This window comes from Euprymna scolopes, chromosome 9 (genome assembly GCF_053919585.1).
Source record: "Euprymna scolopes isolate OS-2025 chromosome 9, ASM5391958v1, whole genome shotgun sequence".
Taxonomy (NCBI): domain Eukaryota; kingdom Metazoa; phylum Mollusca; class Cephalopoda; order Sepiida; family Sepiolidae; genus Euprymna; species Euprymna scolopes.
In genome coordinates, this window is record NC_136490.1 from 20,689,723 (window position 1) to 20,708,477 (window position 18,755).

Consider the following 18,755-nt stretch of genomic DNA (forward strand, 5'->3'; position numbering starts at 1 on the left):
CATTTATATTTGGAGGGTTGGCTTGAGAGCATTCTTCTCTGGTTTGATTTGTGTTTTATGGCAATTTTGGTTGTATAAGTCTGAAACACAAAACCTATTATAAACAATTCATTCTATACGATAAAGAAACCATAAATTGCAATTCTATACATTTAAAATTTATCTGTGATCGCCAGCTACTATCTGGGTGGCACAGATCACAACAAGCAACAGTCTGATACAACACTACATCTGTTCTGTCTTCAGGGATGTAGAAATCATTCTAAACTGGGGTAATATCTATTTTTTGTCCCAAATACATAGTGCACCCTTTTCTTTCTTTTTTTTTTTTTTTTGCAAGCTAGATTTTCCTCCACATGAAAAAACCGTTCCTATGTCTAACTTTGCCTTTGTGGGGAGGCTATTCATTGTATTTGACCCTTTGTTTGCAAGCTTACTTGGACCGGGTTTTACATGCAGCACCTGATATTCTCAAATGGTCACCCATCAAAGTATTGACCAGATTCAATGTCACTTAACTTCACTGAGCTAACACAAAGTAAGGAAATTAAAATTTGGGTTCATTCATACATTACTAACAGTATGAGTTGTGTAATTATGTATAATACATTCTTTTTGTTTTTTTTTTCTCGCGTTTACCCATAAGGCATATCACCAATTGGACATACAGGGTTACTATTTGGGAGCATGCCTAGGAAAGATTAACCAAAATGTTGGTTTACATTACATTTGAACTTCTGCATATTAGTACAATTAGGGAAGCAGGTAGCAGAAAAGGAATTCCAAAATTTAGCTGTTTGAGGGAAGAAACTATTAGAATAGGAAGCTTTCTGGCATTTATGGATCTCAACAGTGAAGGGGTGTAATTTTTGTTTCTAAACAGGTTTGTAGGGGATATGTACATCGAAGGGGGCACAAGTGCAACAAGTTCATCAGAGCACATTCCATTAAAATACTTGTAAAACAGGCATAGGGATGCAACATTGTGGCGATGGGACAGGGGTTGGAGCTTAGTTGACAAAGTGGGACCTATTAGATTGGTGACTCTTTTTTGGACCCTATCGAAGAGGGAAAGGCTAGTGGTAGATGCACCAGCTAAGGAGTGGTAACAATATTCTATGCATAGGCGAATGGTGGCTTTGTAGAGGTACAGGATACTCATACCTGAGAGTAATTTTCTAGCTTGTTAGAGGGAACCAACCTTTTTTGCAGCAGTCTTCGCAATGTCCTCAATGTATTTGTTCAAGTTGATATTACCTGTGAATATTAGTTTGAAGGAACAATTCTCAGGTAAGAGTGTTATTTGTCATGGATCTCGGTGATTTCCTATTAGATTATAGTTACAGGTGCTTGTAAAGCACAGATACCACTGTCTGGACCTCCATGATTACAATCTGATAAAATGCAATAATTACTGGTAATACTGCAAGCTTCACATCAGAGTTTCCTTCTCCTAGATGGGTTGTCATAGACGTGGCTGAGATTTGCTTTATCTACTCCGGTTTTGAAATGAAGTGATCCTTCTTCTAGATGCACAATCATCCAAGACAAACAAGTTTTGTCAACCTGAAGCAAAAAGGTTTAAAGGTGTTAGTAACCTACCGTTATGTCTTTTTTATGAGTTGGATTTAGTTATCTCTCTCATATATATATATATATATATATATATATATATATATATATATTCCTGGCGAATAACCATGCATCTAAATAATACTAGTTCTATGTATAAACATTTGATAAAAGAACATAACTGTCCCCCCTCTAATCTTAAAAAGGTCCTCGTAGACAACATTAAAATAATATTAAAAAATTAAAAATTCTTGAAGCGTCATATATTAGAACCCTTCAACCCACTATAAATTATATTGCATTCGAGAAAAGCAGTAATGTTCTAAAATGTCTTGCATAGTTTATAATGGATGGACTTTGTTAATGGTGTTCACAAACTTGCTGATTTTATTACTCAAATTTTTAATCGACCTATAATTTTAATCGACTTTTCATCGATTCTAAATATAACTTATCACCTAACGCCATTTACTGTATATTTTAGTTTTCACCTTTAATTCTCATTTTCGTTCCTTTGCACTTTTACTTTAATACCTGAAGATGGACGAATCGAAAGCGCTTATGACAGCAATAATTATGGAACTTTTATTAATATTTTTGATTTACATACAAAAAAGATGATATGGAAAATCGAAAAATTAAAAATAGAATCATTTAGCAAAGTGTCTCCATTGCATTTAATAATATTTGCTTGAATATATATATATATATATATATATATATATATATATATATATATATATATATATACTAGCAAAAGTATCCATCATTGACTGGGTTCAAAAACAGCCTACAGAAAATGGACTCTGATTTATGAAAGTATGATAGGTTATGAAAAGGAAGGGTTGTAAATTTGGGTTGAATTTGGGGGTATCAAAACCAAAGCAAAATATGATGAAAGTAAAAATAAAATAGATAACCCCCATAATTTATTATACCATACCTATTCACACTGAAACACATCACAATATTCTGTGGATCTATATTAAAAAACCTTGTTAAACTTTGTGACATATTTCCATTCTATGGAGGTCAGGTGCGAACGAACACCCCATAATTTTATTATACCATATTTCTTCAAACTGAAACATAATTATCAAAGTATACTTATGCAGATAGATATGAAAAGTCTTTATTAAAGTTTGTGCCTATTTCTATTCTATGGAGGCCAGGCGCGAACGCAGACCCCACAATTTTATTATACCATCCCTATTTAAGTTAAAACATATCAAAGTATTCTTATGTACATCTATATCAAAAACACTTGTAAACGTTTTTTTTTTAATTTTTATTTCCATACTTTGTGGGCCAGGCGCGAACGCAGACCCCACAATTTTAATGAACCACCGTTCTGCCAGATCAAACATACCCAGACCTGTGTCTCGATACATCTTCTATCATTATATGTAATCAGTTTTTTAAAATAGTCAACCATATAGGAGCCTATTCGTGACCAGACACACACACAGACATTCAGCTTTATATTATATATATATATTACTGATGAGACGATTCCAATATTATTCCAGATTCAATACTAAATTCCCAGTTCCAATTCTTTATAAATCACTGAATATCTAACTATAGAGATGTTATTTTTCAAGATTACCATAAAAACACATTTTAAATGTGTGTGTATTTTCACAAACATAAAAACAAACTTGTAGGGGTTGATCGATTAATTTTAGTTTTACTGGTAATTTAAAAATCAATAAATATTTATTATTTTATTATTATTACTAGCAGTGAAAGATTTTATTTTAAAAAAAAAATCAAATAAAAAGTACAATTAAAAGAATCATTTTTTCGTATCGGAAAAATTATTTCAATACCGATTCGCCAAAAAGTTCAGACTTTTCCAATTCCTGATTAATAATCCCAACACATATATATATATATATATATATATATTAATGAAAACAAAGGGATGTAGTGTTTACCTGATATACGCAATGGTAAACTTCAAACTAATATAAATAACAGTATTTATATATAGAAAATTTAATCCCAACCAAATAAAAAAGCTCAATACGCAATAGAGAGTAAAGCTTATTATAATTTTCTTTCTCTTCTATATATATATATTAATGTTGGACCATCTTGTTATTGTTATTTGACAATGCTATTTCAGAGTTTTACGTCTCTGCTACTCAATTCCTAGCCTAAGCTTTGGAGTCTAGTCTACCTTACTGTATCGTCTATAACTTCTACTGCTGCTGCTTCTTCTCCTTGGCAGTCCGTCACAATTCGATGATGATGTCGCTTCCAGCAATTAGCCAGAAAAGACTATCTCTGGGATCTATTCCTACCTCACTGATGAGCTCTAAGATGGCCAGAGAGGATTATTCCCGACCTGCACTGCTGTCAACAAATACAACAGATACGAGTGGTGTCATCACTCGGTGCAGGCTGATACCTGCTCACTCTCCTCTCCATGGTGCTAGTGCAAAATCGCTCCACGTAACATTTCAAAGCACGTTTTTGCACGACTGCACGCTAGGTATTCCATCCATTGTGGTGAGATATTACATTTGCAATATAGATTTTATTCTGGCATGGCAGTCTGTGCTCAAGCATGCGATATGTAGATATAAAAACTTATTTCTTTATACATGTCTATATAAAAATTCAGTATTTTAAAATATGAAATATTTTACTAAGAGAAAAAATGTTAGCAGAGGAATTTAGGAACAATAACAAAATTGAAATGTAAGTTAATCTGAGTAAAATTATTTGAAATAAATGTTAAAGTCATAATAAATAGATTTGAAGTTTAATTTGATAAACAATATTTAATTAAATAGCAAAATAATCAGCAATGGAATTGACTTGTTACGTAGTAAAAAATAAAGAAATGGGTTTTTACATATGAATGTATAAAAGGAATAGGTTTTTACATGTATAAAAAAATAGGTTTTCACGTACACATATATAAAAAAAATAGATTTTTACATATACATGTATATAAAAAAATAGGTTTTTACATATACATGTATATAAAAAAATAGGTTTTTACATATACATGTATATAAAAAAATAGGTTTTTACATATACATGTATATAAAAAAATAGGTTTTTACATATACATGTATATAAAAAAATAGGTTTTTACATATACATGTATATAAAAACATAGGTTTTTACATATACATGTATATAAAAACATAGGTTTTTACATATACATGTATATAAAAACATAGGTTTTTACATATACATGTATAAAAAATAGGTTTTTATATATACATGTATAAAAAATAGGTTTTTATATATACATGTATAAAAAATAGGTTTTTATATATACATGTATAAAAAATAGGTTTTTATATATACATGTATAAAAAATAGGTTTTTATATATACATGTATAAAAAATAGGTTTTTATATATACATGTATAAAAAATAGGTTTTTATATATACATGTATAAAAAATAGGTTTTTATATATACATGTATAAAAAATAGGTTTTTATATATACATGTATAAAAAATAGGTTTTTATATATACATGTATAAAAAATAGGTTTTTATATATACATGTATAAAAAATAGGTTTTTATATATACATGTATAAAAAATAGGTTTTTATATATACATGTATAAAAAATAGGTTTTTATATATACATGTATAAAAAATAGGTTTTTATATATACATGTATAAAAAATAGGTTTTTATATATACATGTATAAAAAATAGGTTTTTATATATACATGTATAAAAAATAGGTTTTTATATATACATGTATAAAAAATAGGTTTTTATATATACATGTATAAAAAATAGGTTTTTATATATACATGTATAAAAAATAGGTTTTTATATATACATGTATAAAAAATAGGTTTTTATATATACATGTATAAAAAATAGGTTTTTATATATACATGTATAAAAAATAGGTTTTTATATATACATGTATAAAAAATAGGTTTTTATATATACATGTATAAAAAATAGGTTTTTATATATACATGTATAAAAAAATAGGTTTTTATATATACATGTATAAAAAATAGGTTTTTATATATACATGTATAAAAAATAGGTTTTTATATATACATGTATAAAAAATAGGTTTTTATATATACATGTATAAAAAATAGGTTTTTATATATACATGTATAAAAAATAGGTTTTTATATATACATGTATAAAAAATAGGTTTTTATATATACATGTATAAAAAATAGGTTTTTATATATACATGTATAAAAAATAGGTTTTTATATATACATGTATAAAAAATAGGTTTTTATATATACATGTATAAAAAATAGGTTTTTATATATACATGTATAAAAAATAGGTTTTTATATATACATGTATAAAAAATAGGTTTTTATATATACATGTATAAAAAATAGGTTTTTATATATACATGTATAAAAAATAGGTTTTTATATATACATGTATAAAAAATAGGTTTTTATATATACATGTATAAAAAATAGGTTTTTATATATACATGTATAAAAAATAGGTTTTTATATATACATGTATAAAAAATAGGTTTTTATATATACATGTATAAAAAATAGGTTTTTATATATACATGTATAAAAAATAGGTTTTTATATATACATGTATAAAAAATAGGTTTTTATATATACATGTATAAAAAATAGGTTTTTATATATACATGTATAAAAAATAGGTTTTTATATATACATGTATAAAAATAGGTTTTTATATATACATGTATAAAAAATAGGTTTTTATATATACATGTATAAAAAAAATAGGTTTTTATATATACGTATCGCATGCATGCTATGTACCATAGCTAGCAGAGAAAAGATGTTTTTTTCCTCACAAGTTCACAGTCCCTTCCATTTGATTATGTACGATAATTTCCTTCTTATCCCTACCATTGCCTTTCCTTTTTGATTAACATTTTGTTTTTTGTTTTCACACGAGTCTTACGTGAATGTTGTTTGATTGCATTATTTTTGAATGCGAATGTGTTTGACCTTGTGATGTTACTTTAAATTCAAAAAACAGAAAATAGGAGCTTGGTCACATCTTTGAAGGTTAATTTAAAAATTTTAGGAAACCAAATAATGTAATATAATTTTTGATTAAATGAATAACAGTTTTTCTGAGACTTTTGGTGTAAGACGGACACATCAAGGGCATTGCCAAGGCTGCTGCAAAGAAGGTGGGCTTTCTCTACCAGGCTAGAAAGTTACTCACGCCTGAGAGTATCCTGTACCTTTACAAGGCCACCATTCACCCATGTATGGAATATTGTTACCACATTTGGGCTGGTGCATCTGCTACTAGTCTCTCACTCTTAGACAGAATTCAAAAGAGAGTCACCAACTTAATAGGTTCTGCACTCTCAGTTAGGCTTCAACCGCTGTCCCATTGGCAAAATGTTGCATCCTTCTGTCCATTTTACAAATATTTTAACACACACATTTTCGCTTTTATATATAGAGATTAACACGGGTACCCGGCGTTGCTCAGGGTCATATAAATTTAAATAGATGTGAAATTATGTGTAATATCTATGTTAAATTTCTATATCCCCCCCCTCTCTATCTTGTTTTACAGTGCTGAAACAAAATGTAATTCAGATACTGAGACATTCTTATATTTATTGTTTATGGGCAATGCCAAATAGAACATGTTTATCGGCTGTTTTAACTTGTGAAGTATTCCATTTTGGCTTCCAGATAATGTCTGATCATCAGGCAAGAATATGCACGGTTTCAGCACCTTCCTCTTTTCCATGTATGAACTCCCTCCTCCCCTCACTAACGTGAGGCTTCATTATCTGAACTGCATTTAAATGAACTGTTCAATATAATCAAAACTGGACATTTGATGATTTAGCGTATCCTGTATAATTTAACGGTTGAGCATCTCACACATTCGTTCTTATTGAAAAGAAAATAAGGAAATAAATATTACAAAGCTGAGAACAGTAATCCACTAATCCAAATGTTCAATCCTTATCTCAAAAATTCTATAACACAATACATATTATTAACTAAATACATATTATTAATTAAATGCAAACGATTTGTCGACTCTAAATCATTGTTTTTACTCATAACTGTGGGAGAAGCGTGGGATCATATTTTTCCATACATAATTGAAAACAGTTGATCTAATTGAATTCAAATTTATGCCAATATTTCATATTAGACCAATATGGCATAATCACATTGACACACTGGTTCCCATTAGATCACCAAAGTTAAGCAACGTTGAGCCTGGTCATTACTAAAATGGGTGACCAATTTGGAAATTCCAGGCGCCGTATGTAGGAGGACGTTGACACATACCTACAAGAGTTGCAAAAACCTAACATCGTCATCTCCCCTAATGGGGAATATACATGCGACTGGTAACAATTTGTGAATTTCATACTCCAATGGAACTTCCTCCTTTGGAGGAAGTCAGTTAAATCCGCATAGGGTTAGTGCCATTTCCGTTAGATCAATAACACAACCATCTCCCCATTAATCATCATATAATTTCTCCTTAAGAAATGTTTCCATATTAAGAGTTTTCCAGGCAGGACAACATAATTTTAAAAGTTAATTGTAGCGAGCTACTTAATTAAAGTTTCAATAACATGGTCCAACAATAAAAAATGAAAATTTACTATACATAATCAAAGTTTGACATGTCAGCTTAAATGCTATTTAGGTCCAACTTTTGGCTGCATACACTGGACTACATAATATTTTCAATAAAATGTAGTAAAGTATGTTAGTATAATGCCAATAACATGGTACAACAATAACAAATGAGAATTGGCTAATCGTATTACAATTACACTAAAATTTCATAAATCTAACATGGTGAATGGAAATGGGAAACTCCATACTAATCATATCAGGATGCAATGGAGTCGTCTTTGTTTTTAATTTTTACCTTTTTAATATTTTTGCACATTATACAAAAAAGAATTTTAGCTGCAAAGAAGACAACTGGGTTTTTTTTTTTGTTTTTTTTAAATATTTTTCAATAACTAATGGTGTTATTTCTCCTTACTGATTTTGATTTTTTCCGTCATAATTGAAAATGTTTCCATGTTATGAATTTTCTAGGCGGAACAACATAATTTTAAAATTAAACTTCAATTAAGTGCTTTATTATAGTGCTAATAACGTGGTATACCAATAACAAATGAAAATTCACTATTCATAATCAAAGTTTAACTTTTAAAATCTCTCCAGATAACTTTATGCAATAATTGGATCAGAAACACAGAATTTAATCAAATTTTGCTGTACTTATGCAGAATAATGACAGTGTTATTATCTCCATAAATCACTGAAAGGTGCCAAAATGCTGAACCAATCAAATTGTAGCAGCCAACATCATTTTAGAAAAGAATTATTTGCTATCATTATTTTATATTAAAAAAAAAACAAACTAAATATTGATCTTGATTTTAACAAAAAAATCCTGAAGAAAAAAAGAAATTTTTTTTTAAATTTTGTTTGCTATTAGTTTAGAAATAAATATTTTTAAACTTACCTTACAATGAGTGTTTTTTTCTTGATTTCAATCTTAAATTTTTTAAGTTTTGCAAAAATTGCCCAATAATTACACTGGTCAACAAAAAGAAACTTTTTAAAAGGTGTCTGATATTTTTTAACTGATTTACTATATTTTTGCCATGCTAAATCTAGAAATAACATCCATTTTGCTCTCGGAGGTCAAATTCTTTTGTAAATTTGAATTTAAAATTATGCGACATATTTTTTTAAAACAATGTTTTCAAGATTTACTAATGATGTTTCAATGGCAAAATGTCAGTTTTTATGATAAAATTGCTGTATTCTTACAAAGAATCATGTACACTCCATGTACAGTACATGTAACTAAAAATGAAAACTTAATGTTTGCATTATTACGGTCTAAATTTTCGTTTTTTTGATTGTCGCGAATGTTTTGGTGCTTACACATCTCTTTTTAAATTCCAACAGTAGTCCGCCATCATCACCATGTCCCACCTTCCCTGATAGCGTGATTCCATTTCTCTCAAGTCTTGGTGGAAGCGCTCTCCGTGCTCATCGCTTAAAGAGCCAAGATTTTTGGGAAAGCGGTCCATGTGCGAGTACAGGTAGTGCATTTTTATGCTCATATTGCAGCCAAGGTTCCTAAAGGCCACTAACATGTTTGCTACTAGATCTTTATAGTTCTCTGCTTTTGTGTTGCCTAGGAAATTCATCACGACCTGAACAAAGCAATTCCACGCTTGTTGCTCAACAGGATTCATGGTCTCCTCAAACGCGGGATAGTTTTTGATCAGCTGCCTAATTTGAGGACCATCAAAAATACCAGCTTTTAATTTTTCAGTTGACAAATTGGGGAAGGTTTTACACAGAAACTGAAAACACCGTCCATCTTTATCCAGGGCTTTTGTGAATTGCTTCATCAACTCGAGCTTTATGTGCAGTGGAGGAAATAAAATACATCCCCTGTCAACTAGAGGCTTGTTTATCAGATTTTTTTGCTCTACAAATTGCAAGCTCTTCACGTACTGGCCATTCTTTTTTCACGTAATGTTGAGTACAATCCCTACTGTCCCAGAGGCATAAAAAGCATGGGTATTTGGTAAATCCAGACTGTTGACCAAGCAAGAAGTTGACCATTTTTAAGTCAACGCAAATCAGCCATTTATGTTGGTCATAAGAAATTTTTTCTAGGACGTACTTAATTTCTTCATGCTGTTCTTTTAATGTTGTCGAATGTGCCAATGGCACAGATGCAAATTGATTTTCATTGTGTAACAACACACATTTCAAAGACCTTTTGCTGCTGTCGATAAAAAGTCGCCAGTCCTCTGATTTGTATTCAGGTACGCCGAGATGTTTTAGTAGCTCTACTATGTCATTGCAATAGACTAACTCTTTTTCTTGAGCAAAATATCTTAAAAATTTTTTGTGCCTGGTATGGAAGAAACTTACCTTAACTTTACCATTTAGCATGATCTTTTCCTTTAAACGAGATGCAAGAAGTTCGGCAGAGTCTTTTGGCAAATTTAAATCGCGAACAAGATCGTTTAGTTCGTTTTGGGAAAACAATTTTGGCCGCTCATCATTGTCATCGGGAAAGGATGCATCATGATGATCATCGGTAGTGGTAATGCTTTGAGTTTCATCCTGGCTATAGCTGCTTTCTTCAATACTTGTATCTTCAAATACAGGTACGGGAATTTCTTCACTATGAGGAGTAGGGCGCATAGCTGACGGCAGATTGAGATACTCCAGTGTTGTGTGATTTTTTCTGTTAATCCCCATGACATTGATAGCACAAAAGTAGCAATCGGTTCCATGATTTGAAGGTTCTCGCCAAATTATGGGGATGCCAAAGTTCGTGAACTTTCGCGTGCCTTTGCTCCATTGACGGAGATGCTCTGTGCATCTTTTGCAAACCATGTGAGGTGCCCAACTTTTGTCTTGATCGCCGAGCTTCATGCCAAAATATGCATAGTAAACGCGCTTGATAAAGGTGGTGACAGTATTGCGATTTGGTGCAAGTGTGTATTCACCACAAACATAGCAAAAAACATCTAGCTTATTTACACACATTCTTCGAGTCGCCATTGTATACCTGAAAAAAATTAAAAATTAAATTTGTGTATGTTGTCTCCATGAAATTTAAAGTCTGTATCAAAAAATTTCGGCACAATTATATCTATGTCCTGCGAACAGTTTTAATCGCACAGTAATGAAATAATTTGACTCTGAAACACACAGAACCAATACGTAAGACTTACCTTCTCGTCTGCTTTCATATGTTGGTGTGTTTTAATAACAAGTTTTACCACTGAATTCCTATATGGGCCAAATAAAGTCTTATCTTATCTTTAAATATCGCATAATAATCGCAAAACTTAGACTCCCTAATTAAAATTTAATAAAAAATTGTTTATTCAAATGCTTTCTTCTTTGTATTGCTAGTGCTAAAAAATTTTAATTTGTTCAGGTAATAGAACTTTAAACGGTAAATGGTTAATACTTCTGTTGTACCTTTCTCGGGTATTTAAAAGTTAAAAAATAGAAAATTAACGATAGCTTAAAATGTCAACCTGATCCAGCAAAAAGAGTGTTATTTTTGGATTCAGCACATCAAAATTGTCCAAAATCAGCTTACAAAACTGAGACACCAAGTTTGCTGTTGACCAGTGTTATTCATTATATTTCCTTTGTAACAATAAAAAGAATATTGTTTTCATTTTTTTACTGATTTATAATATCTTTGTAATAACAAAAAAAATATAATTTTCATTAAAAAAAAATTGGCCAACGTTTGCATGAAATTTTAACTTGGCACCTTCCAATATTTTACATAAACTACTCAGAAAATTCTGATGATAATATGGTCCTTATTTTTCATAAGTATCAATTTTATTTTAGAATTTTGTGACTTCTCCCTTACCCTTACATTTACATTCGTGATCTTTTAAACCAACGCATTTCATGTGAAAACATTACATACTTATGTATCTTGGTGAAATTTGTATGAATTCCAAAAATCACAAAAAATGACCCATTAGAAAAATACAGTCATGATCATATTTATTGGCATGGTCCAATAAAAATACTTTGTTAATAAAATCTCATAAAAATGGTCAGAATCGAAGGTTATTATGTAGTATCATATGTATTTTGAACTGCTCTTTCTGATGCAACAATTGGATTTCAAAAAAAATTGAATACTAAAGAAATTACAAATGAAATTTCTAAATTACCGTGTTCAAAATTATTGGTACGACTTATTTTCATCCATTACCAGTATAATTATAACCAATTTCATGTTTGACATGGTTTCGTTACCTTTTTGTAGCCTTATTATGCTTATTTAATGTTAATTTTTAAAAATTTCTTTTTCAAATAATTTTTAGACAACGTTTGCTTTGAATTCATTTAAATCAAGGAATTTTCATTACGGTTAAGACTAAGGAACACAGTGAAGACCTCCGGAAGCGTGTGATAGCGTGTCATTCCAAAGAGGAGGGCTATGATAAGATTTCTAAGAAGCTAAACCTTCCTAAATCCATCATTCGAGCCATCGTAAAGAAGTTCAAATCACAAAGTCACATTATGAATTTGGAAGGTCGGGGGAGAAAAAATCTACTTTCTGCGAGAGCAGAGCGAAAAATAGTTTGACGTGTCAACCAAAACCCAAGGATCACTGCTGGGGAGATTGTAGAGGAACACAGAAGGTCTGGAGTGAACGCGTCTCAACACACAGTTGGTAGAGTTTTGAAGAGAGCTGGTTTGAAAGCATGTCGCCCGAGGAAGACTCCCTTATTGAAACCTGTGCATCTGAAAGCAAGGCTAGAGTTCGCAAAGTGCCATATTGATAAAGATGCTGCCTTCTGGAAACATGTTATATGGTCGGACAAAACAAAGTTTGAGTTAATCGGTTATAATAGTGTTTCTTCTGTTTACAGGAAATCTGGCGAAGCCTTTTTGTCTAAGAACACCAGACCAACTGTGAAGCACGGTGGAGACAGTTTAATGTTTTGGGGATGCTTTGCTGCCACTGAACCAGGATGACTTGTTAAGGTTACAGGCATCATGAAAAAGGAGGATAATGTTAAAATCCTGAATGAAAACCTGAAGGCCTCTGCTAGAGAGCTGTCACTTAGTCGACGTTGGTGCTTCATGCAAGATAATAACCCAAAGCATTCGGCTAATCTGACTAAGAAATGGCTTGAGGACAACAATATCAATGTTTTGGAGTGGCCATCCCAGAGCCCTGACCTCAATCCCATTGAAAATTTGTGGAGGATTTTAAAATTGAGAGTAATGGAGAGGAAGCCTAAGAATCTTGCTCAGTTATAGGATTATGTGACACTTACGTCACCCGCGCGTCGTCCAGTGGTGGAATGACCCCGGTTGTCGGCTCTGATGTTTCCTCAGCGATGATGTCACGGCCGGTTTCCTAAAACAGACTTGTCATGCAAAAACAATTGAAGGGACCAAGTCAATAAGCGTTTCTTTTTGTTTAAACTTCTTTGTATTCAATCAGGGTACAATCGCAGTTAGCTGTTTAGTTAGGGACTGGCCACTTGTTAACTGCGAGGTTTTCTCTTCTCTCTCTCCGACAGACAACTCAATTATCTACGTGACAGGGACAGTCGATGGGGGAATCTACGTTCGTCGGACCCAAGGAAGCAAGGCTCTCTCTCTTACTCTCTCAAGGCTCGCTGCTTATATTGTGGGGGCGTGGACTGGGTCTCTTCCCGTTTCAGGTCGTTGGCCAATCAGAATTAAGGGATCACTGTCCGTCAAATCTTCGCCAGGCGGCCCATACCCAAAAAAGGAGCTGTCTTTCTTTCTCTGTTGGCATTCGGTTGTTCCCTAATGGAATTTGACAGGACATAAAAACAGAAATGCCTAACTTAATTATTTTTGAGAGGACATAAAAACCGCTGAATCCGATTCCACAAAGGCCACGCGCCTTTTCAATAGGGTCACGTGTCGCCCCGCTGTTCGGCGAATGTTTGCTTTTGTAGATCGGAATTTCATTGGTATCCTCGCCACCCACGGGCTGTCATGGCCAATTTAATGTCATCACGTTCTTCCACCATAAGCTACGATCTTATCTTTTTTTTCTCTTCTTTTCGTCGTTTACAGCTGCCTGTTTTCCCTTTCTTTTTCCACGGGTTCACCGCTACTCTTGGCCTTTTGGTCAGGATCAAAGTGCAGCATCTGTTCTTCGGATGCCGCACTTCCATTTCTTGTTCTCTTTCGGTGGAGGAGAAATCCTTCACGACTGGGACAATTCTTATTTTTGTACCCTTGAGCGTCAGGAGGAATGGGCTAAATTTACTGCTGAAGAATGCTATAAGTTAGTGGAAAACTATAATAAACGACCACAGCAAGTAATTGGCCATACAATCGATCATTAGAATTATGGTGCCAATGAATTTGAACAAGAGAATTTTGAAATATCGTTTGTAATTTCTTTATTATCCATGTTTTTTTGAAATTCGATTGTTGAGTTGAAAAGATCAGTTCAAAATATATATTATTATATACTTTATTTCCTTTGATTTAACCCTTTTCTGAAGAATTTTTAAGACAAAATGAGGTTTTTATTGGACCATGCCAATAAATATGATCATGACTGTAGTTACAAGTAACAATAGAATTTATCAAGTTTTATCGTATGTTTTAATATGGAAGAGTTGTTTGATCAATTCAGTGTGACAAACTGATTTAGCTCCCTTGACTTAAATTGAGTTAAATTAAGGGTCTGCCATTTTTAAACACAATATGTTAGAATCTAATTGTGGATGATTTTTTGTTAAAAGTACATCCAGCACATCTACCGGATCATTTTTCCTTACTTTTGAAATTTATACTAAATTCTGCCATGAGACATAAATACTTAATGTTTTCATCTGAAATGCATTGGTTTGAAATCGGAGTCTCCAAACTACAGCCTGCGGGCCGGATCCGGATCACCAAAGTCTTTAATCTGGTCCACAGAGTTCTTATTGAAAATGTAAAAATATTCATGAAAATTTTGAAAAATGGAAATATGTGAAAATAGTTTTTCTTTTTGTTCAGAAAATGGTTTAGAAGAATGAAGTTTTGGAGAACCAGTTTCACTAAAATGCAAAGCTAATGGAGAAAACAATATAAAAAAATGTTTGGGCAATTTTTTTTTTTTTTGGTTCACGGCATTCAGAAACTTTGGAGACCCCTAGTTTATAAAATCACCAATGTAATACATGCACTAAAAAACCTGCCCACCCAAGGCAAATTTGCACGCAAGATCATAAACGCATGGTGAAGCATTTTTGTTTGTATCGTAAAAGTCTTGTCCTAAAAATCAGTCGTGTTATTTACAGCTCGTTCACGAAACTCAATTGCAGTGACTTCGGTGGACCACTTCCGCAACGGTAACAAGCGTCCGATTTCCATCACCTCCTTAAGCAGTACATCATCTTCGAGCAGTGGCCAGTCAGCTAACCATGGTCTCCTGAATTCACTTAACCTGGCTTTTGAAGCGCTGAATGCTGGGTCTAGCACTGCCACAGACAGTCCTCATTTCAACCGGCGTTCCATGAATTCTTCAAATGGTAAGTGAAAAGAAATCAATTGATTCGTTTTTAAATTAAAAAATTTTTCCATTATACATCTTCTTCAGGATAATTTTTTTTTTCTTCATGTTTTCAAATATCTGGGAGATATGCATGGCATACACTAAGTGAATTAGTTAAAATTTAACACCATGTGACAAAGAAAAATAAATTATCCTGAAGAAGGTCTATAATGGTCGAAAAATTATGTGTTTAAATAAATAATTATTTGTTTATTTTATAAACCAAAAAAAAATATTCATGAAAATTAAAAAAAAAATGAAAATATGTGAAAATAGTGATTGGGGGGGGGGGGTCAGAAAATGATTAAGGTTTTGGATAACCAGTTTCACAAAAAAAAAACTCAGTTGATTCGTTTTTGGTTTGGATCTAAGGCAGAATTTTTGGTTCTTGTTCAGAATTCTGCTTATTAAAAAAAAAAAAAGAAACATCTCTGATGTATGTACCTGTGACGAAACAAAAATATCATATTCTAAAAATCATATAAATTAATCAGTTTTATTTAAAAAAAAATTTTTTTTTAAAATGATTTTTAAGTGATTAATGGAAATTCGTAGGCTTTACAACATAAATCTTGCAAGTGTGAATTATTGTTCAGTTATCTCTCTTTTTAAAGATTTGTTTTCAATTCAAAATGGTGGACATCACAGTCACTCCTTTAATTCTATTATTTACAAATAGAACTACTTGGTCAGTTTACATAATTTTTGGAATATGATATTTTCATTTCATCACGGATATGAAGATCATACAGATTTTCTTTATTTTTGGGGATTTTGATATAGGCGGAATTCTGGACAAAAAAAACAAATTATTCAGTGCAAATGGTTTTAGAAGTAACATTTCCTTAGTGCATTTATTAGGCCATTTTGTTTTGATTGACATTGTCTTTTCAACATTGTAATCTAATATATAAACGATTATATGTCTGCCTGTCTCCATATTTTCAAACTATATCTCCTCCGAAACTAAAAGTTGCAGAGCCCTGCTAGGGGCCTCAAATGATTGGACTTGTTATGGACTGTTCTTTTATGGGTCTTAAGGCGGTTAAAATTGTTTTTAAGGGGTCAAAAATACGTCAAAATCGAAAAAATCATTAAACATTTTGTACATTCATCTTAGTTTATTTTAAATCTTTAATTACTTTATATACATGTCATGTGGGTACGGTGCTAACATCACCAGCTTTAAATTCTAGCTGATAGCACCTAAATACTTTTTTTTACTTTTGAAATCATCACTCTATAATAATAATATATACTAAATCCGGACAAATTAAAATATCATATTTAAGCATATTTTACGACTGCGCAAAGCTTGGCGCACTCCCTCCCCTTGCTAGTCTAATTTATAAAACTCACCATGTCTGTTTGTCTGTCTCCATATTTTCAAACTCTAATTATTAATGTTGTTTCTTAATATCTTTTTTCTTTCCAGAGAGTGGTATATGTACAGATATGTTCCTCGAAGGAGACATTTCCGTGTCCAGCAGGGGGATTCCAAAAGGCAGCAATTCTGCGGCTACTCTGCCCGCCAATATACGATTGATGCATACCAGCGTCCGAAGTGCAGGCGCTGTCACTGATTCTAGTGAGAAAAAACAGGAACCAAAGAAGAAACTGAAAAATCCCGAGACATCAGCTGAGGCGGAAACGCCCGTCTCTGCTGCTGCTACCAGTTTAACCCCAACGAGCATAACCACTCCGAAACAAGCTGATCCGGGGAAACTTTGGCTTGACCTGCCCAAAATCCACACCCCTCCGGAGCTTAAGGTCAGGGTTCTGGGGCCGAGTCAGCCCAGAATATCTAGTATAAATGCAGAGGAAAGTGAGGTATAGCCACCCTCCAACCCCCTGTTGATTTTCAGGGGCCTTTAAAAAGAATGGAGATATATATATATACTGTTTATTTTTCAAGCTAAGTGTAGAATAAAACACTTAATGGCTTCAAGTGAGACTAGTTCAGCCTTAATAATCTGGTGGAAAATGAGGGTCGTCATTTTTTTTCTTTTTTAAATTATTTCTATTTTGCACCTGTTTTTTTTTATTATTTTAATTGAGAACAATAACGTGACCTCTGCTCAGATTTTAATGGCCTTGTATCAGCTTACTACATGGTTCATATAGACGCCTTTGCAGATGGATAACTGGTGCAGCACGGATCTGATTTTAAGTTTTTTTAATTTTTTTTTAAATTGTCTGATCTGCCTGTTAAAATATCCAGTAAGTCTGTTTTCCCTCTAAGCTCAAAATATTGGACCAAAGCCTCCTTTAAACTTATGCCCCTCAATCTCCACCCCCCCAAAAAAAAAAAAAAACGAAAAAAGATGATAACCCTTCCTCCTCCCCCATACCTCTCCCTTCAAATCATTATTATCATACCTGCTCCCACCGAGTCATCAATTTCGTAATCAAAATGGAAACAAATGTGGAAAAAGAAAGTTTTTTTTTTTTAAATATTGTTTTGTAGAATCTGTGCAAATACAGAACCCAACTAAATTAATTAATATGTTGTTCATTAACTTATAGTTCTGGATATATTAATTTTGTTTGTTTGTCATTATATATATATATATATATATATATAACATACAGGGTGTCTCAAAAAATGTACACATATGTACTCACAATAAAACCTTTACTGATGAGCATGGTGAAATGAAATAGGTTCGAATACAGAATATGAATGTAATTGAAGAATCATGTTCACAAATGTTCAAATTGATGACCATTATTTTCTAGACAACATAAATAAGAGTAAAAGTGTCAGTACATTTTTAGACACTCTGTGTGTGTGTGTATATATATATATATATATATATATATATATATGGTGCATCAGAAGTAACTGAGCAGTCAAAACATTTTTACTCCAACTAATAAAATTTACTGCAATTTGATATCAATAAATTTTATTATTTGACAAAGAAATGTTTTCACTGTTCTGTTATATATATATACATATATATATATTATATATAGGGTGGCATATAAGTCACTTTACTATTTTACAAAAAAAATATCTTTTTTTGTAAATGAGTGTAATTTATTGTTGTTTTTTATTTTATTACATAGTTTCAAGATTGGAATTTTATTTT

General features: G+C 31.9%; 2 protein-coding genes across 5 annotated transcripts in view; one reads left to right on the top strand and one right to left on the bottom strand.

Moving 5' to 3' along the window:
- LOC145284453 (uncharacterized) overlaps positions 1 to 17,956 on the top strand; it is a 1,345,403-nt gene extending 1,327,447 nt beyond the window's left edge. The window contains exons 25-26 of the mRNA XM_080133278.1: positions 15,407 to 15,637; positions 17,096 to 17,956. Coding sequence (XP_079989404.1) covers positions 15,407 to 15,637; positions 17,096 to 17,496 — 632 coding nt within the window. The 3' untranslated portion in view covers positions 17,497 to 17,956. The remainder of the gene's footprint in view (positions 1 to 15,406; positions 15,638 to 17,095) is intronic.
- Positions 1 to 18,755, bottom strand: part of LOC145284455 (uncharacterized) — a 235,522-nt gene that overhangs the window by 124,458 nt on the left and 92,309 nt on the right. For 2 of the 4 annotated variants that reach the window (XR_013868830.1, XR_013868829.1), the window contains one exon: positions 9,067 to 11,148. The exons of 1 other annotated variant lie outside the window; for it this stretch is intronic. Coding sequence is in view for 1 of the 3 variants with exons in the window: in XM_080133281.1 (XP_079989407.1) it covers positions 10,503 to 11,141 (639 nt within the window). In the remaining 2 variants the exon portion in view is untranslated. The remainder of the gene's footprint in view (positions 1 to 9,066; positions 11,149 to 18,755) is intronic. One more of the 4 variants, XM_080133281.1, reaches the window with a different exon arrangement.